The sequence below is a fragment of the Glossina fuscipes genome, unplaced genomic scaffold (genome assembly GCF_014805625.2).
Source record: "Glossina fuscipes isolate IAEA_lab_2018 unplaced genomic scaffold, Yale_Gfus_2 0, whole genome shotgun sequence".
In the NCBI taxonomy this organism is placed as follows: domain Eukaryota; kingdom Metazoa; phylum Arthropoda; class Insecta; order Diptera; family Glossinidae; genus Glossina; species Glossina fuscipes.
In genome coordinates this window covers 6,030,404-6,054,522 of record NW_023998414.1, presented here as the reverse complement: position 1 = coordinate 6,054,522, position 24,119 = coordinate 6,030,404, and the positions used below count along the sequence as shown (strand labels likewise).

Genomic DNA, 24,119 nt, shown 5'->3' with positions numbered 1-24,119 from the left:
ATAATAATTATTATGATAATTATAAATATAACTATTATAATAAGAATATATATTATATAATAATTACAATTATAATAATTATTATATATTATAATTATCATTTATTATAATTAATGTTATAATAATTATAATTATTATTACAATTTATTATATAAAAATAATAATTATTATTACCATCGCCATTATTATAATTGTTATAATTATTATTATAATTATTTTTGTAATTATTATTTAACAATTATTATTAGATCATATTTTGATAAATCAATTCTCTGACTAGAATTCTTATTCTGATTAACTTCTTACTTTTTTGATTTATTTAATTTTTTTTAAACTTAAATGATTTATTTATTCATTTTTTTTTTTTAAAGAATTGTGAAGAAAGAGTAGCTTGTAGTAGTTTACTTACCCGACCACACTGCTGGGCCAGGCATTGTTTGCGTTCCTTGGGTCACCTTGTTGGACGTTATTTTGATTTAGATGCTTTCAGTTGACTATAAATGATTTATTACTTTTTTCTTTATAATTATTTTCTTTATTATTATTAATATTATTATTATTTTTTTTTTGTTTTTCTATTAATTACTTAAAGTATTTTTACTTTATTAATTTTGTTATTTTTGGAAAAGACTTTTTTTCAAATTTTTTCGCTATTCAAATTTAATTAAATATATATATATATATATATATACATACATACATATGTATATATACAGTACATATATATACATATATACATATATATACATATATATATATATATTGAATTGATTGATTTATCAATAAAATTATTGAATTTGCTTAAAGTTAACATTAAATGATTAAATGCTGGCTGTTACTGTTGCTGCAGTTGTTGTATTTGTTGTTCGTTTCATTTTGATATAACTGCACATTTTTTGTTTTGCTTTTTTTTTGTTTCTTTTAAGAAGAAATTTAATTTCGCTCTAATGTTTAAGAAACACACTAAAAATTTAAAAGAGAAATTATGTTTATATAACAAATGAAAATTATTTTTTCTCTATTTACTTATTTTTTATTTTGAATTTAATTTTTGATTTTATTTATAGTATTTGTTTATTATATATTTGATGATATTTTATTTTAATATTTTTATTTCTTATCTTTTTTCTATTATTTATTTTCCAATTTTTGTTTCTTTAAATTATTATTATTTTATTTTTGTTTTTTTTTATTAAAAAGAAATTTTTTTATATTTTTTATTTGTTATTCTAATTAAAAATTTTATCCGATCCGTTATACGTTGTTACACATATTTGCACTCTCACACACCGAAACATAGCAATTTGACTTGTTTCGTCGTGTTGCCCGAATTTTTTTTTTTTTTTTTTTTTTTTGCGTTTTCTTGCGCTTTTTCACCAGCAACCGCTCTGCAGTTTTACACTGAGCGAGCGTGCAATTATTACTACTACTACACAAAATTCACTCCTTTTGCAATGTATTACAGCTCATGTTTTATTTATTTCCATTATTATTATTATATTTTTTTTTTCGTTTCTTGGTTGTTATTGTTGTTGTTGTTGCTGTTGATTTGCTTTTCTTATTTGTTTTGTATGCTAAGAGTTGATATTGTACCGAAATCAAAACTGAAACGCAAGCAACAACTTTTAATTTCAATACGTATCGAATTTGCTGCTGCTACTGCTGCTACTGCTGTTGTTGTTGTTATTGCCGTCTGCTTACCTCTGTTTTTGTTCATTTAACACTCTCTTTGCGGCATTTTTTTTTTTTTTTTTTTGATGTCTGTAAAATTGAGCGTTTTTGCCTTCTTTTTTTTTTTGTTTTTGTAAAGCCGTTGTTACATGTTTTTTTACTTTTTTAACTGAACAGGTCTGCTGTTTGCATCATCCTGCATACTTTACCGTTCTGAGACTCTCGCATTTTCTTACGGCGGGTTCTGCAGGTTGTTCGCTCGCTCACATGCTCAATTACAACAACAGAAAAAGAAAAAAGTGACATTTACGCCGATTTTCTTCTTCTTCTTCTTCGTCTTCTTCTTCTTGTTAGGCAAAAAAATATTACGGTACTAAATGTTGTTTAACTGCTTTTGACTTAATGCAATTTGCTGTTATAAGTCGATGATGTTGTGGCTAATATTGTTGTTTGTATTTATTGCTGTTCGTTGTTGTTTTTGGTTTTATTTTTTGTTGTTGTTACTATTATTGTTTTGGTTTTTGTTGTTACTCTTGTTAAGTTAGTAAGTTGGATTGTAATTTAACAGGTTTCTCGACGCGCTAAGGCATCCTTTTTTCGTTTTTTTTCTTTTTATTTTTTACTTTTTTTTTAACTTTTTTTCTCTCTTCTACTTTTATATTGTTTGAAAATATAGGTTAGTTGAGTGCTTTACGTACTGCAGATTAATAATAATAATAATAATAATAATAATGAGGTTAAACTTATGAATGAGTTGATCCTCAGAAGGATAAGTAACTTTCAAATGTGCATCCGGGGTAAATAAATTTTGATATTTAGCTTGTTTTTTGAAGTAAGGTGCAAGTAAAAGAGAATTTCAATTTAAATATTACAGTTAGGATCGCTAAAAAAAGCTTTTGTAAATTTGCGTTCGAATGCAACTCTGGTCTCCATGCCTTTCTGAATTTTATTAGTTGTGGGCGTGTCAGTCAGTCCAGTTATAGACTACGGTATTCACTATCGGGTATATCTATTATAGGTTATAAGCTACCGTTAGTCATAAATCGAATTTGAAAAGTCAATTGCAACTTTTGCTTTCAAGACTTTTTAATCAAGATATTTACAACACTAAACAACCAACTAGTAAAAGAACAAGAGATTTGAAAAAAATTAATCTAAATTCCCTCGATTAACACTGCATGTATGTGCATATACATATGTAATGACTTTGTGCCACGTATTTCCAGACTATATGCATATATGTCGATCGTATAAAACGTCTGGAGTTAAAAAATTAATAAATAAAAGTGAGTTTAATGTTAGCTCCACACAAAACATTGCATATCAAAACCAGCATCTCGGAAAGGAAATTTTTTTTTTTTTTTTTCATATAATCAATCACTCAGGGGACATCTGCTATTCGCCTACCGCGACGAGGGTCGGAAACAAGTGAGGAAAGGGACAAAAAGAACGAAATGGAAAGGTGGTGATCGTAACACAACCGATATTTGTCCAATCCTTACTATAGCTATGACCGAGGTAAACCCTACCGTACTGAGAGACCTGAACCCGCAAACACTCACTTAATAGTCGCGATTCTTACCTACTCGGCTATTCATGCGGATTTTCGTTTGATCGCTTTGGGATTACATGCGGGCAGTAGCTTTAGTTCACCTTATCAAAGTCTCCAGTGCACGCATTATTCAAATCCTTTATTAAAAACGGAAGCGTTCTGCGACCACTAATCGTCTTAAACAGTTTTCATACTTTGCTGATACGATAGATGAGTACAGCAAGTAGACAAAGTGAAGACGATGTTGCAAGCGTGTGCTAAGAAAGTTTACCAATATCTGTGATCAGCTTGTAGAGTAACTTTCAAGACACCCGGATAGAGATCTAACTAATACCATGGTTAAACATGCCATATATCCGTTGAACGAATCGAAAATAAGCAAACAAGTGTACGTTCAATTTGAAATGTATTCTATCGACTATCGACTAAAGGAGTTTCCCCTTGTGATTGTCATGAGCAGATCACCGGAAAAGAGTTTCGTTGCATACTTTAGAACGGTTCCAAATTCATTTCTTCTTAAATAATCAATTGTTTCAAGTTATAAGCGTTTGAAACGGTTAGCGATTTACTTTCAAACCTCAAGCTTAAATGCATAAAATTTTCACTTACTATGTCAATCTTTAAAAGTTTAACACTGACAAGCAGAGCCAATTAAATATTTGAACGAGCGAACAGACGGACATTAATCTATCGAGTTCAAATTTTAATATTTATAGAATCTCTGATGCGATCACTGACGAGATTTCACACAACACTGAAACCTTTTCATGAACCTCTTCTCAGAGTATCTGATGTGTGCGATTAAGTCTTTATACCAATAGCGACAAATGTTTATTGATTTTACAAAGGGAATAGGAGGAAGTCATTATTCAGTGCCGGTCAGAATAATTATACCCTACATGGTGTAGGGATGTATGCAACATTTAAAAGAAGAAGAAGAGATAAAACCATCTTTTGATTATATCAATCAATTCAGAACCGCATCCTGAATCAATCTGAGCTTGTCTGTCCGTCTGTCCATCTTGTTTTCTTGTGTTTCATCTACGGGTGGCATTTTTTGAGACCTTTTCTCGATCCAACGACGAAAGCTAATGAAAATTATTCGGTTTGAGCAATTTTTTCGACCACTTCCCACTACACCGGCACCTTACTTTGAATAGTTGTGATATTAATATCTGTATTAAGCAAAGTTATGATAGGCCCTGTCCCGCTATAGTGTTTTTAAACTATTTCTGAAACAATTGTTTCAACGAATAAATTTCCATTGTACTTTTTGAATAAATTTTTTAAAAAAATAAAAGAAATATATATATATATATATATATATATATACATATATATATATATTTTTTTTTTTGGAAAATTCTTCTACAGTTTAACGACAACTTTTACAAGGTTTACAGAATAGCTCCTTTGAGAATCAAGAAACTAAGAAGACAAGAAAAGACTAGAAGAATACTGGTTATCCTATATATATTATAAAAACAAATTGAACAAATCTTAACCACTGTGTTGATCTCCTTAGCCCTGTACTCGTCAAACACGGAGTCTGTGAAATTGGAGGTTATAATGAAGCGACTTGAGAAAATCGCAAAAATTCTTTTTACAACAGATTGTTATGGCAAATACACATTCATCGTGACAAAATTGTATGGACGGACAGATCATAACATATATATAAATATATATATATTTATTCAGCGTATACACTTAACTGACTCAACAATGTCTGTAAAGCTAAAGCAATAGAATAGTTATACATTAAAGTAGAGATTTAATCTGGGGCACTCTAGAGACCTATAAAGAATCATCAAGGGATTTCAATTCATGAAAAACTTGTAAGATGCAAAAGAATTTTTTTTTTTAAATTTCTCAAGACTGTTGAGTAGGCGGAACTCCATCTATTTATCCTAAGGTGACTGATATATCTATATATATTTCATTTCATTTCATTTATTTAGCATTTTTTTCTTTTTTTTGCAAAAAGCTATCCAATAAGAAAAATTTTCTAAAGGCAGCTTTTTTAAATTTTCTCTTTTTGAATACTTTTTTTTTGTTCAATTTCTTCCGAGAATTTTTGGGAGCTCCTTCTCTTCGAAGATGACAAAAAATAATTCCGAATTATTTAAGAAAGGGCACCTTTATAAAATGTTTATATATATATATATATATATATATATATATCTATTGTTTTTTGTATTCATAAATATTAAAAATAATGACAAATCTTAATGTTTTTTATATATAATATATTTTTAATTGTATATTAGTTTGATTTTTTCTTCTTTTTTTTTAGTTTAAATGTAGTGAAGCCACATTTTCGCAAAATGTTTTTTTTAATTTTTTTTAAGGATTTGCCACTTTCTCGTACTGCAAAACTATTTTTTTTTTCGCTGTTACTTTTTGGTTTAGAAGCGGTTTACGACTCTAGATTTTTATTTTTTTTTTGCTATTATTTTCGAGATAGTTAATAACTCCATGTTGTTGTTGTTTGATTTTGAATATTTAAATTATTAATACCTAATCTTTAGAATTGAAATTTTATTTATTTATTTTTTTTATTTTTTTTATTTTTTTATATTTATTTTATATATATTGCTAGCGAACAAGTTTCTTATTTATGGCACGCACGTTAAACTGAATTATTTTCTGTGTGTTTCTTGTTTATTTTTCTTTCCTCTCAAACGCTACACGTTGTATGTGTAATGCAAACGGAAATTGCAACTGACTATAGAGTCAGTTCATCACAAACAGAAAATTCGTTGTATCATAAACGCACGCATACACACATGTTAAGTAAAGTATATGCTAACAAATACAGACAAACATTGATATGGTGACAGAGAGAGAGTGAGAGAGAGAGTGAGAGAGAGAGAACGAACGGAAGATAAAAACAGCGCAAGAGAATACGAAACATGTCTGTAAGATTGTAAAACGGTTAAAAGGTTGAATAGAGAACATAAGAAAGGAAAGGTATTTTCTCTAAAGGCAAAATTCCATTATTGAAAATTTGAAAAATCAAAAATTAAATTAAATGAATATCTATTTAATTTATTATTAAGAAACATTTCATTTAATATTCATTAAAGAAATATGAAATAAATATGAATAAAAGACAAGAAATCACGTTTTACACTGAGAGTGACAGATTACAGTTTCTGCATAGGTAGAGTTGCCAGGTTTGTGAGTGTTATCACTCAAGAGAATCATAATATTTTGTAATATTGGTATGAGTCTGAAGCAATTATTTTTGGTCTTTGAATTGTCTGCAAAAGGGTATTTTTTTTTTTTAAATTTTTTTTTCTTCTTTTTTATTATTCTTCTTTCTTTCTTTGAACTGTGTATATGTGCGTCGAGTCAATCACCGTTCGAAGGTCATAATACGGTGTGCAATACATAGAAAATTCGTATGGATCACAGAGAGAGTCCTTGAGTATTTGTAGAAACTGGAACAAATATATATGCGTTATATATTACCGCCCCTGCTCTTTCACTTTCACTCACTCTCTCTTTCTCTCTCTTTCTTTCTTTCACTTTCGCTCTATCTCTCTCTCTCTCTCTCTATCTTTCTGGTTGTGCTTTTCTTTTCTATTTCTTTTTTCTTTCTTTTTTTACGTCCGCACATAGGATATAAATATACGCGAGACCAGATTATAAACATGACTTCTGACCTTACCCAACAAAGTAAGTGACAGTAAATTGTTCTAAAGAAATTGTTAAATGTTAAAAGGGGGATAAAAATGGAAGAAAACTAATGTATATTATGTTACACAAACGCAGGTAATTGGCGTAAATGAAAATGCGGTAACTCTAGAGAATATTAAAAACAATTTTTTTTTTTTTTTTATTATTTTTTTCATAACTAACGTCTACTGTTGTTGTGTGTACCTTGTTCTTGTTATTTTCATGTTACCATAAATTATTTTAATGTTGCAAAATTTTTATATTTGAGATGTTTTTTTAAATCTCCTTCTCCTCCTCTTTTTTTTTTTTTTTCTTTTTTTCTTTATTGCATTTGATACCCTCTTCGCCCCTAATTTCCATGCGACTCTGTATAACACATAGAAACGTTACCATTGTGTTGTGCTCAAAACCTGCACTTTTCAGAGCTCTAACAATGACACTATAGTAGCAGCAAAAAAAAAAAAAAAAAACCCACATACTTTTGCATATGTACGTAAACGTATACGTGTGTATGCGTTATTTTAGAGCAACAACAAGCGAAAACTGCAACAATGCTCAATAGCATCGAATCTAATACAACAATTACAACAACAACAACAACAATAACGCTTAAATGCAACAAAGTCAATACAAATATTAAATAAAAAAAAAACGTTAGAAGTTCAACAACATTTTCATGAAAAATCCTTGAGAGTCATTGAAAATGAAAAATAAAATTAAAATAATATATATATATATATATATATATATATACATATATATATATATAATATGTGCGCGTGTTTTTGTGTGTACACATGACGAAAACAACAACAATCGCAACAACAAAAGCCCAGCATATAAATTAAAAATGTGCAATCGAAAAATAAATGATAAATAAATACGTGTAGCTATGAGCAATATAAAGAATAATAAAAATAAAAAAATAAAAATTATTAAAAAATAAAAAAGCAAAAAAAAAAAAAAAAATAAATAAATAAATAAATAAAAATTATTAAAACTAAAAATCGAAATGATTAAAAAATAAAAAAATTATTTAAAAAAAGGACTAATTAAAAAAAAAAATACAATGATACAACGAATAAATAATAATTGTATATATAATATAATTAAATATAATTAAAAATTAATTAAAGCGCCTTTGAACTTCATTCACATGAACATGCGTCTTGATTACCACACCTTCCGCCCCCCTTCGCACACTTTATTATTTATCGTAATCTTCATCATTTAAGGAAAACGGTTAAGTGATTTGTTCTTAGAAAAATACCAAGCTTATACATGGAAATGGCGTTGCTTAGTCCATATCGACAGTATTCCTTTTGAACTGATTTGAGTGACTTGAGTTCCTTCCCTATTCTTTTTTTTTTAAATTTGCTTGAGAAAGTATTTTGATCTCAGCTATTTTTAATACCGTTCGTCTCAAAATCTGCAACCTGTACACTGAGCATAAGAAAACAGAGATGGACGGATGGACGGATGGACAGACAAACTTAAATCAATTCAGATTTTGATTCTGCAACAATCGATATAATAAAGAGGAGAGAGTTTTTTTCAAGTCATTCTGGGTATTGCTGTACAAACTCAATATATGCCCTTGTGTAACGAATGTATTCGTAGTAGAATGCAGAACCTGAAAGTTAAATACATCCTCGCAAATGACAGTCGCACATCGAGTTTACGAACGAACGACAATTATCGACAACCATTGCCAACTATGCGAACAATACGCGAAAAAGTATAATTTCCAGCTTATGTTCGAGAATTATTGATTTAAGATTCCAAAGAATTATCGCTTATGGCTAATTGACAAAAGGCTGAGCGATCAGCTGACACAACGCCTAGTTATACGCGCAAAGTTATCTTTCAATTAGACTCAATAGATTAAGTTAGGGTACAGGGATTGGCATCCAAGATGCAACTTAAAGGGAAAATAAATAACTTCTTATATGCTTTTCCTGTTTGAATATAAATTTAATATTTATATTCTTGTATTATTTTTTAAGTATAATATTTTTCTGTATTTTTATCTGTCAAAAATATTTGACATAACATTATATTTATCTGTCATTAGCATAGCAATTTCAAACATGTTGAAAATATTTCATAGAATCACCTAAAAGTCGAGGCAGCGTTAGAACTAATGGAGTGCTTTCACTAATTGGCTTTACGCTATTAAAGCAGAATTAGTATTAGTGTTAGTATTAATTAAAATTTCAATAAATTTCGTTTTAAGCAATTACTCATAGCTCACATATTAATCCAAATGTCGAATTGAATTAGGGAGTAAAAATATGGCGTAATTTAGCCGCTCTTGTAGAATTGCGGTGGTTCCATTAACTACGTACATATCCGCTTTAATTTTATATCCGGTTTAGTGGTTTTAAACCACAAACATTTCACAACTTATGACACTTTATGACACATATTCATATTCATTCATTCGTTCATTAATTCATTCATTCTTATATATATATATATATATATATATGTATATATATATATATGTATATGCGTATAAAGTACAATAAAAAAAATTTGTAATTGATATAATATTGCGTTCAAAAAATGAGGGGAATTTTATAATTAAAAAAAAATATATATATATATAAATATATAAATGTATATTATTTCCTTGCCAGTGATCGTCGCTTTTGTCCAATTTTCGAAATATATCTAGAAGCTAGTAGTAAGCCATCTTGCAACGATTATTAAAAAGCAATCACTTTATTATCTTATCAGTTATCAAAGAATACGGTTCTCGAAGAAACGAATTCATTCAATTCTTGTTGAAAATTTACTGAATAATTACCGTAGCATGCAGACTTGCAGTAAAAATTTATCCTAAACCTGAACATTTTTTTTTTTTTTCTTATGAATCAATTCAGGCCAACGATGCTTAACTCTTCGCTAATATTGTTCGACCACACTGAGTGGAACTCCTTATGGACATTACGATCATAATTGAAGAAAATAGTATACGCGTGAATACGATGTTGATTTGATTATTAAGCCATTTCTGGCTTATAAGCGTAAATCCATATTTTGTCGCCAGCGGCTAAGCATTACAATAGCTCTCTCTTCACCCTTTTTAAACGAAAGAAAAAATTGATTTGCTTTGAGATAAGACGGGAAGACAAACGAGACGCGATTGATTGAATTCATTCCATTCATATTTCAAGCATATGTTTAAAAATTGTCTCGAGCATTTAATTCCTCTGATTAGCTGATTAGGTAAGAATCGCGACTACCAAGTCAGTGTTCGCGGATTCAAATTTCAAGTGCAGTAAAGTTTTCTTTGGTATAACACCTATCGATTGGGCACACATTCACTACACACCGTATTAGTTGAATCGGGAACATTCCTGAGTGATTCGATTCATTTTGGAAAAAAAAAAATTTGCTGGAATTTTTTAGTGCTTAAAGCTGACGATCTTGTCGGAAGTGACTCGTTTCTATTTTCCTTCTTTTTTTTTTTTTTTCTATAGGCCTTGTAGTGGGCATAAACCATTGATTGTGTCGCGACCATCGTAACAACATTTTCGACGAATCCGTGCTAAAATTTTATTCTTCTATTTTGTTTTTTTTTTTTTTAACAGAACTTCATGTATCTTGAAAATATTCCGTTAACAATGTCCAACGATACTGAAAGAGACACTAATTTGTGAAATAATATTGAACTCGAACAAGGCAGATCGTCTTTATCTGATTCCCCATACTTATTGAACACATTAGTATCATAAATTATTAATCAAACTATTGTGATGACTATTAAAAATTGTATTATTTATTAAATGTTTAAAAAAATGTTATATGATAAGGCGTGAAAATGTTCAGCTCATTTAAAGGGTAAAATTAATTGTTATTCGCTTTAGACGACATTGCTGGACCGGAGTACCCATCACTTGATATTATTCTCGGCATCGAGTCTAAGGTTATTATTATTATTAATTTTTTTAAGCTTCTTTGATGGGTTGCGTTGTTTTGGTTTTTTTTTAAATCTTAAAAACGATCACTCTAAGTGAAAGACCCTTTAAATACTATATAGCAACGTTGCATGTAGGAGCTGGAATAGATCTTCTTAGGTATAATAAAATATATGCATTATATGATATTTTTGAACAATGAGAATTAAACACACAGTTCGTATTAAGAATCGTTTTGGTTACTTTTTACTTGAACTTTACTCGATTGAACTAAGGGAGAAGCATTTCAAGTTAAGTTTATATGTGATTCGAAGCAAAATATGTGTTTAATGAGATCTGAACAATAATAGAGCGGATCGTTCTTCATTGGCCCTACAAAGAGACGAATAGATTTTCATCATTTCATGGTTCGATTGGCACTGGCACATTAAATCGAGCCTTCAGAAAAGTAACAGAGTGGTGGTGCCAAGCAAATAGGATACAATTTAATGCCGTCAAACAAAAAAACGCTATCTTTTAATGCATCGAGAAGGTGGCTAACAATACCTTTATTTTGGTGGTGTCCATGCTCTGGACGCGAGAATACAAATACATACGTTCTGTCCAATGTGTCGAAATATGCAGCCGGCGACCGGTGCAAAAAAATGCTTCCAACCAAATCCAACTAAAATTAGCGCATAACTTGCGTGTGTTGGCAGGAATCTTCAAATCTTACTTGGGCAAGCTCAACCGCTGTCCATCAATTAAGTTTTCTCACCGGATCGTAAGGCCTTCTCAACGTTCCCGCCCACTCGCCCTTGAATTTCCAGTATATTGCACGACATAATTCCGCGACTCGCCGTTCTTCAATCGCATTGGCCGCCCTTGGACCAATCTATCAGCGGCAGCATGTTCCACTTTTAAGTCAAACACACGACAACATTGCTCCTTCCTGCCATAAAAAAAACGTTTACCTTACGGCATAAGACAATGTTACAGAACACGATTCTAAAGCAAATGATTGGACACCACATTATAATCAAACTCTTGAATCACTTTAACAGATCTCATATCAATATTAACTTAACTGCAGTAAGGAATAAGAATTTGAAACCGAGTTTGTGGAGCAGTACGAGTGATTTTAGTCGTCTCGATAACGTTACAACAGAACACAGTAAACAACGGTAATTTTCAGGCTTACTCTCATTTTTCTTTTTGCATATATCGAGTCATTCAGAGTGTATCCTCTTTGGATGTAGGCAGAAGGATGTAGGCTTAGGAGGAATTGTAGGCATAAAAGAAACAAGGATAAATGGATTAGTGTCTGCATACGTTCGACTTCAAAATGATAATGACGGAAAATATTATTCCACGTAGATGTTGTGAAGCGTTCGGTTTTTTTTTTTTTTTTTTTGTATTTTGGCTTATAAAAGCATTGTTTGCCCAAGAAACGTGAATACAACAAAGAAAAATTTCTACATAGATAAATAAAATTTCCTGTGAATCCTGACCTAGGTAAAGAAAAAGCTTATAAGCATTGAGAAGAAAAGCAAAAAAAAAAAAAAGAAAAACAGACGAATTTCGAAATTCCTTTTTGAACGAGCAACAACGCAAATACTTAAAACAAACATTGATAAATTGTTAGTTAACAGATAAATCGTATAGAAAAAAAAAAAAAAAGAGGCAAAACAACATCAACAACAAGAACAAGAGCAATAGCAACAGTGCAAGTAGCAAAAACTCTAGTAAATATAATAGATGTGAAAAAATAATTGCACTTTTATTTTCAACGATAACGTAATAATAAAACGTATACGACATGAGATGTGCACTGATATGATATAAGCAAGAGAGAGGGAAAAATAGTTTGGCAGGAGGGACAGTGAGAAAGAGAGCGGGAAAGCGAAAACTAAAAGCAAATAGAGAGAGAGAGAGAGAAAGAGAGAGAGAGTAAGAAAAGAAACCTTGCTAGAATACAAATACAAATGCATGGCAAGTTGACTGCATAAGTATATGTGCATCATGCATATGCCACAGTTGTTATCTCACTGGTCTATCAATATCGTCACTAGAGTGTATACATGTATTTGTTTAAGCAGCTCTGGCTTTTCAAATACTGAGAACAGAAAATTTCATTGATTTAAAATACACACGAAATGTGTAGATCAATATTAATATATATATATATATATATATATATATATATATATGTATATTCGAGCATAGAGTATTAAGCAATAAAGTTTACCACCACCGTTACCACCGCCATCACGGTAGACAATGTGCACGTTTATCGATTGCACTCTAAGCCCACAGAATGCAATATTCATCTATATATATATATATATATATATATATATAATTTATATACCCATATATATATATATATATATATAGTATAAGTGTTTATGCATTTGTATGTAAGTATGTGTGGGTTAGTATGTTTATTGCGAGTTGAACCAATGCAATGCAATCATATTCAACGCAACAAATACACCGACAAATGTACGTTTATACGCACTTAAACATTCTCATACACATACCTAAATATACACATTCATAGCTTTTCGAGTACAATGACCACAAAAATATTATTGCCTGTAAATTGTTGTTGTGCATGAAAATTTGACCCAGAAAAATTGACTAAAGTGCAAAAAGAGTCTGAACAACAGAAAAATAATAATAAAAAAAGAAGAAAAAAAAAAATATATGTATATATATATATATATATATAAAAAGCAAAATAAGAAAAACAAAAAAAAAAAACAAAAAGAAAAGAAAAACAAGAGAACGAAATAATCATAAAAAAAAAGAAGAAAATAAGTGTAAAACGCAAAAGAGATGCAATCAGAAAATAAACAAAAATATTGATAACAACGACAAAAACGACCACAACAACAACAGCGAGAAAAATATCTTTTTGAAAAACAACGGATTTCAGCGACACGCACCTACTGGCTGTTTCTGAATAGTAACAATATCTAGCGTACAGTTAGTTATGTTTGCGTGTGTGTTTGCCGTGATGTCTTTGAACATTTTAAAGAATTTTAGAATTTTCTGTGAAAATAACGAGACAATCAATGAAGAATTATATGGAATTGGTTTTTTTCTTCTTTTTTTTTTTTCATTTTCTTTTTGATCGTAACTGTTTGATGCTTAAGACACATTAAGGTCAACTTGACGCTACGCCAGTTTATTTGAAATTTCGTTGCTGTTGATTTTTTTTTTTTTTTTTCTTTAAAGCGAATGTTCGTAACAAGAGATCTTTGATATGCAAAGAATTTAATAAAATAGAGAAAACCATTAGAATGGAAAACTATCAAAATTTGAAATTTTCATTTATTTATGAAACAACATTTTTCCCGAAATATACTTTAACGTGCACACAAATTTATGAAGCAAGTAGATATGTAAATTCTAATCACTTAAGGCAATTGTTAGCCCATAGCACAATTACTTGATAAAATCCAACTTCTTATATACCTATTTACGCAAGATTTGAGCAGCCAGCTGCCAGCAGCCATTTGTGCGGTAAAGTGCTGGCAGCCAAAAAAAAAAAAAAAAAGGAAAAAAGTATTAGTAAAAGTGAAGCATTACGTTAGAGAGCAGCTCCTTTCCATTGTTCAACAATATTTCAAAAATAATGAGAAACAAACGCATCCAGAACGTGCCAGTATCTTCTACGGATTTAGGGTCGTAGGCATAAAATAGATAATCGAAGAGTGCGTATATGGCAGCAAAGCCGTGGAACTCGTTTGACCGATGTCCTTTTCCACACATAACCCTATCCCTCTTCTACACCCCTCTCCAACATTATAATTCCACAAAAAAATTACAAACAAAAAAAAACAAAACAAAAAAAAAACCTTGTTTTCTATCTAATTCAAATCATGCGTAAATTTCGGAACACTCTTTATATATACAAAAAAAAACAAACTAAGTAAGTAAATCAATTGCAAATTCTTCAAGGTCTTCCTAAGAAAACCGTATTCAATTCGTAATTCGCGTCTTTAATATTTATCAACACAACCCGATGTGCTCAGTAGTTAACTTTCTAATTGCACGCCGGTTCGTGGATCGCGATCAGAATGAACTTTTTGTACACAAGCTTCTAATTGCAATATTATAATATATATCTATCTCGCTTACAAATTTAAATGAGAGCTCTTTCTATTTTTTAACATTCGCCTTGGCGTGATTGTGATTCAATCTTTGACAATCGATCGACATATCTATGGATAAAAACTGATTCATGAGACCATAAGTCAATTCATTTAGAATGTTATACTAAATGAAAACATTTACATATTTTATAGGATCATCGAAATGCGTTTTTACGCGATACGCTTCAACTGGGAGGACATCTTTAGTTTATGCTATTTTTCCTAAAATTTACTTTCGCATCTCTTACGTTATTATAAGCAAATTATTTGATTTTGAAAAAGTTTAATGGGAATTGCTTTCACTTACCTTATAAAAAGAAAATCCAACGCTGCAAAAGAAATGCTCGCGTCATTACCTAGATGGCCTGAAAGAAGGAAATATAATATTTATTATTTATTATTATTTAAAAACAAAAAAAAACAAATTTTTTTTTAACCCATCAACCCCTCCTTAATACAACAATGACACAATTGTGTCCGAAAATATCATTTACATTTCTTAAAAAATTTGGCTTTAAAAATATTCGTTTTCTAAATGATTGCTTGAATAACAATCAACGTAGAAATGATTGATTGTATGCTACTATATAGATAGCCGCTCTTCTCATGACAATTTTTGTTAAGATTATTGCGAGAAAGTTCTTAATATACCATTAATATATAACTTAATGATGTGTCTCAAGTAAGAAAAAAAAGCAAATATCAACAAAAGAAGTTCTTTTGCGGGCTTATGTAACAATTTTACTTTTTTCATAATAAAATGACAAAAATATATAGAGAATTTTTCCACAAGAAACTTTGCATGCTGTCCAATGACTCCATAGCGATTCCTTCCGGTGATGTTAACTAAATTCGGTATGAATTCCATATTGGGAAAATCTACAGCAACGGCTCCATCCATGAGATGTCCAACAACATGCACTGTTAACATACATTCACGAATATAATTTCAAGTTGAAGTCATCCATGTCTTAAGCTAAGGTATCAGATGACAAATTGTCATCATCATGCGTATGTGCATCACCATGACCGCGTAAAACGATGGATAAACGCGGCCAACATAACGTGCTTGTGAATTCAGTACAAGAAAGTCCCAAAGTCATTCTGGAGTAGTTACCGTCATATAACCGAAACAAAATCGGTTCCGTCTTTTCTTGTTCTTTAGTACGACAAATGCAATGAGTGCGTTTATCATCGATAACAAGATCTTCCTCCTCAGCGAAGAATTCCAAAAAATTATCATTTGAAAAATCGTGTCGGGCATATAACAGAAAATATTTTCTAATAAGGAAAATCAATCAAAATTCTTCTCATATACAAAAAAAAAAAAAAAAAAAAAGTGATAATAGGGTGTTATTAGAATTTAATATACCTATTGTTCAGGAATGTTTTACCTTGTAATTTTCTAGTGAATTGAAATATGTTTAGCTTAAAATTCATGAAAAATATGAAGAGAAGTGAAAAACTTATTACTTTTGCTGTCCGAAAAAATCATATACACCTCGATATTTTATTTTTTATTCAACTCGATAAGATGTTTAACAATTATAATATGTTTATTTAAAAAAGTTAAATATTAAAATGTAAAACATAATTTCGGACAATAGGAATATTACATTTTGCTTAGGTGCATTCCGAATTTGGAATCAGCCAAGTATTTACGTACTTTATGGCGTTTTTCAATCTTTCTTCTGTCCGTTATAAAAGTTTTCAAACGAAATGATCATATGACACACGCGTACAGTTGAGTGGGCATTGCTGATTTTTTACAGTCTTTATGGAAGTCCTACAGCATTGCCCATAGAATGTACATTAATATACAATTTTTACAAATGTATCCGCTTTAGCTTATTAGTAATGAGCAGAAAACAAATTTCGTGTACCTTTTGAAAAGCAGAGGTGTTCTCAGTCTACGCGATATTTTAGTCCTGTCTTTCGACCGATCTGACCTATTTTACAATACCCAACTGCTTGCAAGAACTTTCAATGATTTCGCCAAATTTGAACTCGACCTTAGCTTTCGGTGATGGACATAAAAATATGCCACGACCTTATTTCAATTATGTTATTTTAAAGACATTTGATTATCAGATAAGGGTTTGTTTCCAATGCTTTCGCTACTTTTTCACATGAATTTGCTCTTATTTCACCATTAAAAGGAATAGTTTTGATGAATATGGTCATTGAGAGTTCATGATTTATTGGAGTGGAGCCAGTGGTCCAACATAATCTTAAAGTAAAAATTGCAATAAAATTGTATCGCATGACGTCGGCATTCTTGGAGATTACACAATCATTGAACTTTTCTATATCGTCCAAGTCGAGAACATTTTTCTCGCGCTTCATTCCACAGACACGAAATGTAACCGTGAGTTCGATGTTTCCGTAAAAAGTTTTGAGAATTTCTACCCGCTGTACAACTTACTATGAATTGTATTCCACTAATAATGGCAAAGTATAAGCAATATATTGTAAAAATATTCGATCCGTACCCCATGTTCGGGTTACGTTCTTTAACAAAATTATAGTTACGCTATATATTCGAGAAAAATGATTTTCAATTTTTGAAAATATTTTCTTACATTAATTAATTTTTTATGCCCATCACCGAAGCGTAAAATCGTTTTGTCGAAATGGTTGCAACACCCAGAAACGAAATCCGGGAGACCTCATAAAGTCTACGTGCTCGTAATTAACATCGAAATCTAAGTCGATTTAACAATGTCCGTCCGTCTGTGCAACGTTTGTGGTAGGTATGGAAGATCCGGTCGTGAATGAATATAATTTTCTCACTTGGCTGACTTTTCCCTTAATATGCAGTTTCTTCTTCTCAATTTTATTCTTCGTTAATTTGCTTTCTTCGGATATTTTTTGCCCGAAAGTGCCTCCTTCTCTGTCGCATCTTCCCGAAATGTAAATCGCATTTTTAGAGACACTTGTCAAAAAATAATCGAACCGTATTCGTCCATACTTAATTTCCTTGCAGAGGCACTGATCCCTTTCGAATTGCTCTCAGTTTCATATTTACTTAACGGTCGCCGTCTTGTTGGTAAAAAAAAAAAAAAAAAAAAAAAAAATTCAATTAATATCAGTTGCAAAACTCCTTTCATAAGGTCGTGTTTGTCTCACTAAAAAAATAGTTATCTGCATTCGTTAATTACGTGAGAGCGTAGCAAAAATGAGCTGAGCATGCGCAAAAGCTTTTTTTTTTCTCGTTATTTCGCACATTGGCGGAATTAATTTGTGTTAAATATAATTGAATAAAAAAAAAATAAATAAAAAAATACAAAAACTCAATGAATATCTAATAATTAAAAACCAGAAAATATTACAAAATACCATATACAACAATAACAAAAATAACAACAACAAATGCAATAATTTTATGTACACATATTTACGTAATACCTTTTGAGACGAGCTTTATAATGAAATCGTAACAAATTAATACATACATATACATATACATGCATATACACACATGTACATGTAACTTATGCTTTGAACGAGGAGTGCTAAAGCCAATAGTGCTGTTAATAGTTGAAGGTTGGTTTAAATAAAATAAATTTTAGCAAAGAACACAAGAGCACATGTTGTTAAAGTCTAGTCTAGACTAGAATACATTTTAGAATATTTCCAAGTTAAGTAAAAGACTATAATGCTTAGCGTTAACCAAACCAAAGACAAGTCCAAGGATTTTCGTGGTATTCAACTTTTAGAATATTGTCATGAAAAAAAGAGCTCAACAACGAGCTTAGAATAAAAGGAGAGGCAGCTATATAAAGCGAACGATTTATACATAAAAAGATAGAAAGATCGAAAGAGAGAAAGAGAGAACGAGAGTATTGACATTACAGAACCTTACTTGGAATTCTTGTTAAGCACATTAGCATTATTATTATTATTTATTTATTTTTTATTTTTTTATTTTTTTTTTTTTGTTTACTTTTTCTTTAACTCATTCTAAATGATAATTAATTCATTAACGGTAAACGGTCGTTATTTTACGGTCTTGGCAATAACAATTTTTAAATCGCATTTTAATTGAATAATTATCAGCGATTGTCACTTATGTAAGCATTGTATGAATAAAATGTGGAATATGTCATATAAGGTTGAGCCGTTAGTTTTCTCTCTTGTTCCCCGCTTTCCCTATCGGCAAGTACGATCGCTTATTAGGGGGGGGGGGGGGGGGGCGCCCTCCCCTTCTTTTCCCGACTAACGTCTCCAGCGATCTCCTTCGATTAGTCTTTAAGCAATTGATGTCATATTAATGATAAAAGTTGCATTTTATTGTAATGCATTTATGAAAGGCTTGGTTACGTGCGCTGGTGGTGTATAGCACTGACATTGAAATCATTAATAAATTGTTTGTAATTTATGGTAAATTAATTAAAAAGGCAAATTAGAAAAAAAAAAAATAAATAAATAAATAAATAAAAAAGATCATGTACCGGAGATTTAAAAAATAAAAAAAAAATAGATAAACGAGTAGAAACGTTATAGTGGGTCATGGCCGATAATTGAATTCCCTACATCGCCTTACTGCCATTTATGTAACAATTTTACAAGACATGGCGTTATATGATCCAATCCGAACCATTTTTAACAGCGCTGGTCCTTGATTCAAAACACAAATTGCGATCTACAGATTAAGCGCAAGAAAAGACGGATGGACAGACGAGCTTAAATTGATTCGGAATCATCTTCTGCCTAATAAGAGTTTGGTATATCTCAAGTGTGTCTAGGTGTTGTATAAGTGCGTACAAACTTAATATACCCTCGTAACATACAAGTGTTGCAGGGTATAAAAGGTTATTTATACCTTAAGAAAAGCCAGTAAAGCCAGTAACGGTAAAAAATGTTTTCTTTTTTTTCACTCACAGACAACCCAAAGCATTCAATAAGAGATAATTTATTAAAAAACTTTTTTTTATTGTTGTTGTTGTTGTTTTTAGAATATCTACTTCACGCTTACTCAGTCTATTTATTAAATTCTTGCAGCCCTGTAGTGGTTATAATTCTAAAATCAACAAAAAATCTTGACCTAAAAAGAAATGTAAATCTTTGATAAGTTTATTTAGTTTTTTACGTAAGACTTTTTCTTCTTTCTTTAATGATAAGAGTAGAAGAAAGTGAATAGAGAGGGTCCTAAAAGACTCATATAAATTGATTAGAAAACAGTTATAAAGATGATGATATTTTAGTAGATAGATTAAAATTAAAACAAAAAAACAAAAAAAAAAAAAATAAATGACAGATAATTAAAAAACACGTGCTATTAGACCCTGATCATCTAGCTCAAGGTTTATGAAATATATACATTTGCTTATAATTAATCATAGAATTAAAACTGAACTTGTTGTTCATGCAGTTTATGATTTTCTAACTTTCCAGCCCAAAATCAATATTGAAGTTATCTTGAGATCGCTTATTGCTATAGAGTTTCGCTGCGAATAATATCAGCTATCAATATTTAGTTCTGAACTTTGATAGTACAAATCAGCGTAAAATATATTAATCGAAATAGAGAAACCATTTCAACTAAGACATTTTTTGCATTATAATGAACGATCAAGAAATGCTTCGATCTTCTTTTACGCAAAAGCAGTGTAGAGAATATTTCACAACAATCCATCCCTTCATGTTGACATAACAAGCAAATTATTAGGTATTTGCATAAATTTTGATCATCTTCTTCTTCTACAGGTAAAAATGATAAATGAAATGGGAAATACCAGGGTACGTACATAACACTTGAGTTCAATGTTTTTGACTTGCCTTTACCAAGAAGTTCAAAAGAAGCGAAAATTGGTCAATGAGTGAATCGCTGCCAAACCAATACAAGTTCTTTCGACACGGTATCGCCCTGTTGCCCGAAATATGGTAAAATGTTGTAGAGAATGATGGGAAATATTTTTATTAATCTATGTCGTGCCAGTTTTTTCTCAATAAATGCCTTTTTCAAGTGAAAAAATTATTAAATATAAAATTTTTACAATCATCTAATATCTTGTTAAATATGGACGTCTAAGTTGATCAAACGATATCAACTGTAGGCCTGAGAAATATTTGTACCAGTGTTATAGGCTTTCAAGTTCAATTGTTGTTGTTTATCCTAAGCCGATTTATAGAGAGATCAGATGAACTGAACTAAATTTATTCTATTCAGCGTAATGTTAATCAAAGATTTTGATCCTTTCGAAAACGAAGAAACAAACCTAGTATCCATCAATTCCGAGGTGGCGTCATAACGTGGCAATGAACTGACGAAACAACCTTAGCGCCTATCGCAGTCCTTCTTGCATGATTTTTTTTTTTTTTTTTAGTACATACATTATTCGCAACTTTCAGTGTCTTGCCTTTTGCTTATGCCTTCAATTGACTCAAAATATGTTATTTCACGAATATTGAACGAACGAAAACGTAAGGGACGAGTACGTTGATTGTTCGATCGTCGTCAAGTTTCTGATTGAAAACCTTTGCAAAATGTTGACAATAGGTCGATGGACGGCATACTGTTGTGTGGCTCATAATATCGACGGCATGGGCGAATTATAAAAAGGAAAAGTAGGTTTACCTTTTGCGCCAAGCCTCCAAAATTCATAGCTTGCTGTCCACGATATGGCGGAAGCAAGCGTTGATCAATTTGTGAGTACTGACTGCTTGGATGCGGCCCTTCGGGGAGTACTCGTGGTGGTTGTGGTTGGCAAGTTCCTAGCCAAACTGGAACAGTCGAGTGCAGCTAGGCCTCACCACTGACCAGAGCGGGGTTTATTGCTCCATACACAATAAACCGTTCTGGACTCTGGTGTTGTTTAGGCCCCTACTCTGTGGGGATTGTCTAACTCGCCAGGGGGCGTAGTACGCTTAAAGTGGCTTGGGCCACCGTGGGGTTAAGCCTTTCAGGCAGGAACCCACGATAAACCCTTGCTACAAATTCCGTCCACGATATCGTTGAAAGGCTAATGGAATGGAAGAAGGCAGTAGTATGTGTGTAGGATCGACTTGATAGTGGAAACATGAGGAAAGGGTGAAAACATCGCTGCCGGTATGTTGTTCCAACTTGACTAACACTATTAAAGAGCGAGGAGTCGCGGCAATGTGGTGCTTAGTATACAGGAAAATCCTGTATATATGTTGTTGGTAAATTTCCTTTATCCCCTTAAAACGCTTGACTTGAAGATGTTTATGTTTAGCAAAAGCATTATATAGCTGATATCATGCCAATCCTCAAGCGAGTAGAGTGTGTTATCCATTTCCGTATCATCTGTGGAAATCACTTTCGTTCACGTTCAGAATTTTTACTTCTCTTAATGCTTTACTAAAGAGTTTGCCTCTATATATAAATCTCTTGCAGATTAGATATGATTTTCAATGTTTTTTTTTTTTTTTTTTTTTTTTTTTTTGTAATCACTAGTCTACGGATTGTAACTAGAAACCCAAGTTGATTGTTTTAGCATAAAATTTTCCATTTCATTTTATTTAGCTTGAATAGACAACTAAACTAATAAAAGTATTCTGACCAACATCATAGACACGTCATATGTTAAATGGCATTTTTTTATATTTTTTTTCGTTTTATTGGTTTTTCATAATCTAACAAACTTGTTTATATTGGGAAGTTTTACTGCGACTATACATCAATCCGGAATATCAAATTTGATACAAAGTCGTAAACGCTATAGCGTAAGAAAATAAATTTTTTGTAGTTAGAGGCCGTACTCCCCGTCAGAACACGGTAAACAGCAGTTTATGCTTGCATTGCAAGAATAAATTGAGAACAATGATTGTTATTAGTGTTAGTGCCTAAATTATCATCTAGCGATCGTAATCCTATTTTAATAAAAACAAAAATAAATTTTGCTTTAATATCATAATAAGTCATTTTTCTGTTGTGAGGCTGTACGTACCGTACCGTACGTACCATATATATTTTATTTGCTTTTCATTTTATTAATTCGCAAATGATACTCATTCGCCGTGTTAGCTGCAAGAAATTAATCGAAGATAGAAAATCGCCTGATATATTGGAATCTATTGGAAATTTCTCTTGATTAAAGCATAATACAACGGTTCTTTTCTATTTAAATCACAATTTCTAATTAAAACGCTAGACATCCGCTTTTTTATTAGCTTCGTTATTGTTATAGTTGGTGCCGTTGTTGTTCTTGTTCATGTTTGTTTTTTTTTTTTTTTGCTTTTTTTTTATTGTTACAATTTAAGTTAATTTTATTTGCAAGCTTGTGTGAATAATGCTGAGCATATAGCGAATTGCAACCGCAATTACAAGACAGCTGTTATAATTTTTATTATTATTGTTGTTATTATTGTTATTATTATTGTTGTTGTTGTTGTTGTTGTTAACATTATCATTGTTGTTATTGCTCTTACCGTCTTTTTTAAGTTCAATGTTAATGTTAAAGTATTATTAATAAACAAAATACCGTTAATTACAATTAAGTGGTTAGAATACTTAAACAGGTCGCTAAATTCTAACGCTAAACATTCTTTCTTGCCAACTATGTCACCGTATAATAAAAAAAAAAAACAAAAAAAACAAAAAAAAAAAAGAAAAGGAAACAATTCTAATTTTTCTCCCTCTCTCTCTCTCTCTCTCTCTATCGCTCTCTCTATCGCTCTCTCTATCGCTCTCGCTCTCTCTCTCTCTCGTCTTATTAGAGATTTATTTTTGTTTGCATTTAATTCGAGCAGAGAAAACAAAAATGTACAATGTTTGAAATTATGGTCATGAGCTCTCTAATGCTGTATGGCCTTTGAAACAACAGGTATCTATCTCAGTCAATATTCTAACTTTGTATCTAAGAACAACCTTTTGCGTTTCGTTAGAAACAATTTTGCTACTTTGTTTTAGTTGACTCAAAACTTAAATTGACTTGAGCTCACGCTTTTTTTTTTTTTTTTTTTTTTTTTCGTTTTTTCTTATTTTACTGAAACGTTGTCTTTGTTGGTTGTGTTGTGTCGATTTGATTACATCGCACTGTCAAAGCTGGCTTGATAAATAACTTTTGATAGCCAAGAGACTCTTCATCCTATTAGTGATGGCAAGCAAAGCAAAGCCTTAATTGACTCCGAATAGTCTTCTGATGATATTAACACGGAAATTATCGGACAGTGATTATC

The 24,119-nt window shown here is 31.0% G+C and overlaps 1 protein-coding gene across 2 annotated transcripts in view; it reads right to left on the bottom strand.

Annotated features, from left to right (window-relative positions):
* Positions 1 to 15,313, bottom strand: part of LOC119633972 (hormone receptor 4) — a 58,816-nt gene extending 43,503 nt beyond the window's left edge. Inside the window, exon 1 of one of the 2 annotated variants that reach the window (XM_038027877.1) lies at positions 15,283 to 15,313. Coding sequence is in view for 1 of the 2 variants with exons in the window: in XM_038027858.1 (XP_037883786.1) it covers positions 410 to 434 (25 nt within the window). In the remaining variant the exon portion in view is untranslated. Of the gene's footprint in view, positions 1 to 409; positions 499 to 15,282 lie in introns of those variants that run through there. The other variant, XM_038027858.1, reaches the window with a different exon arrangement.
* Positions 15,314 to 24,119: the final 8,806 nt, after the last annotated feature.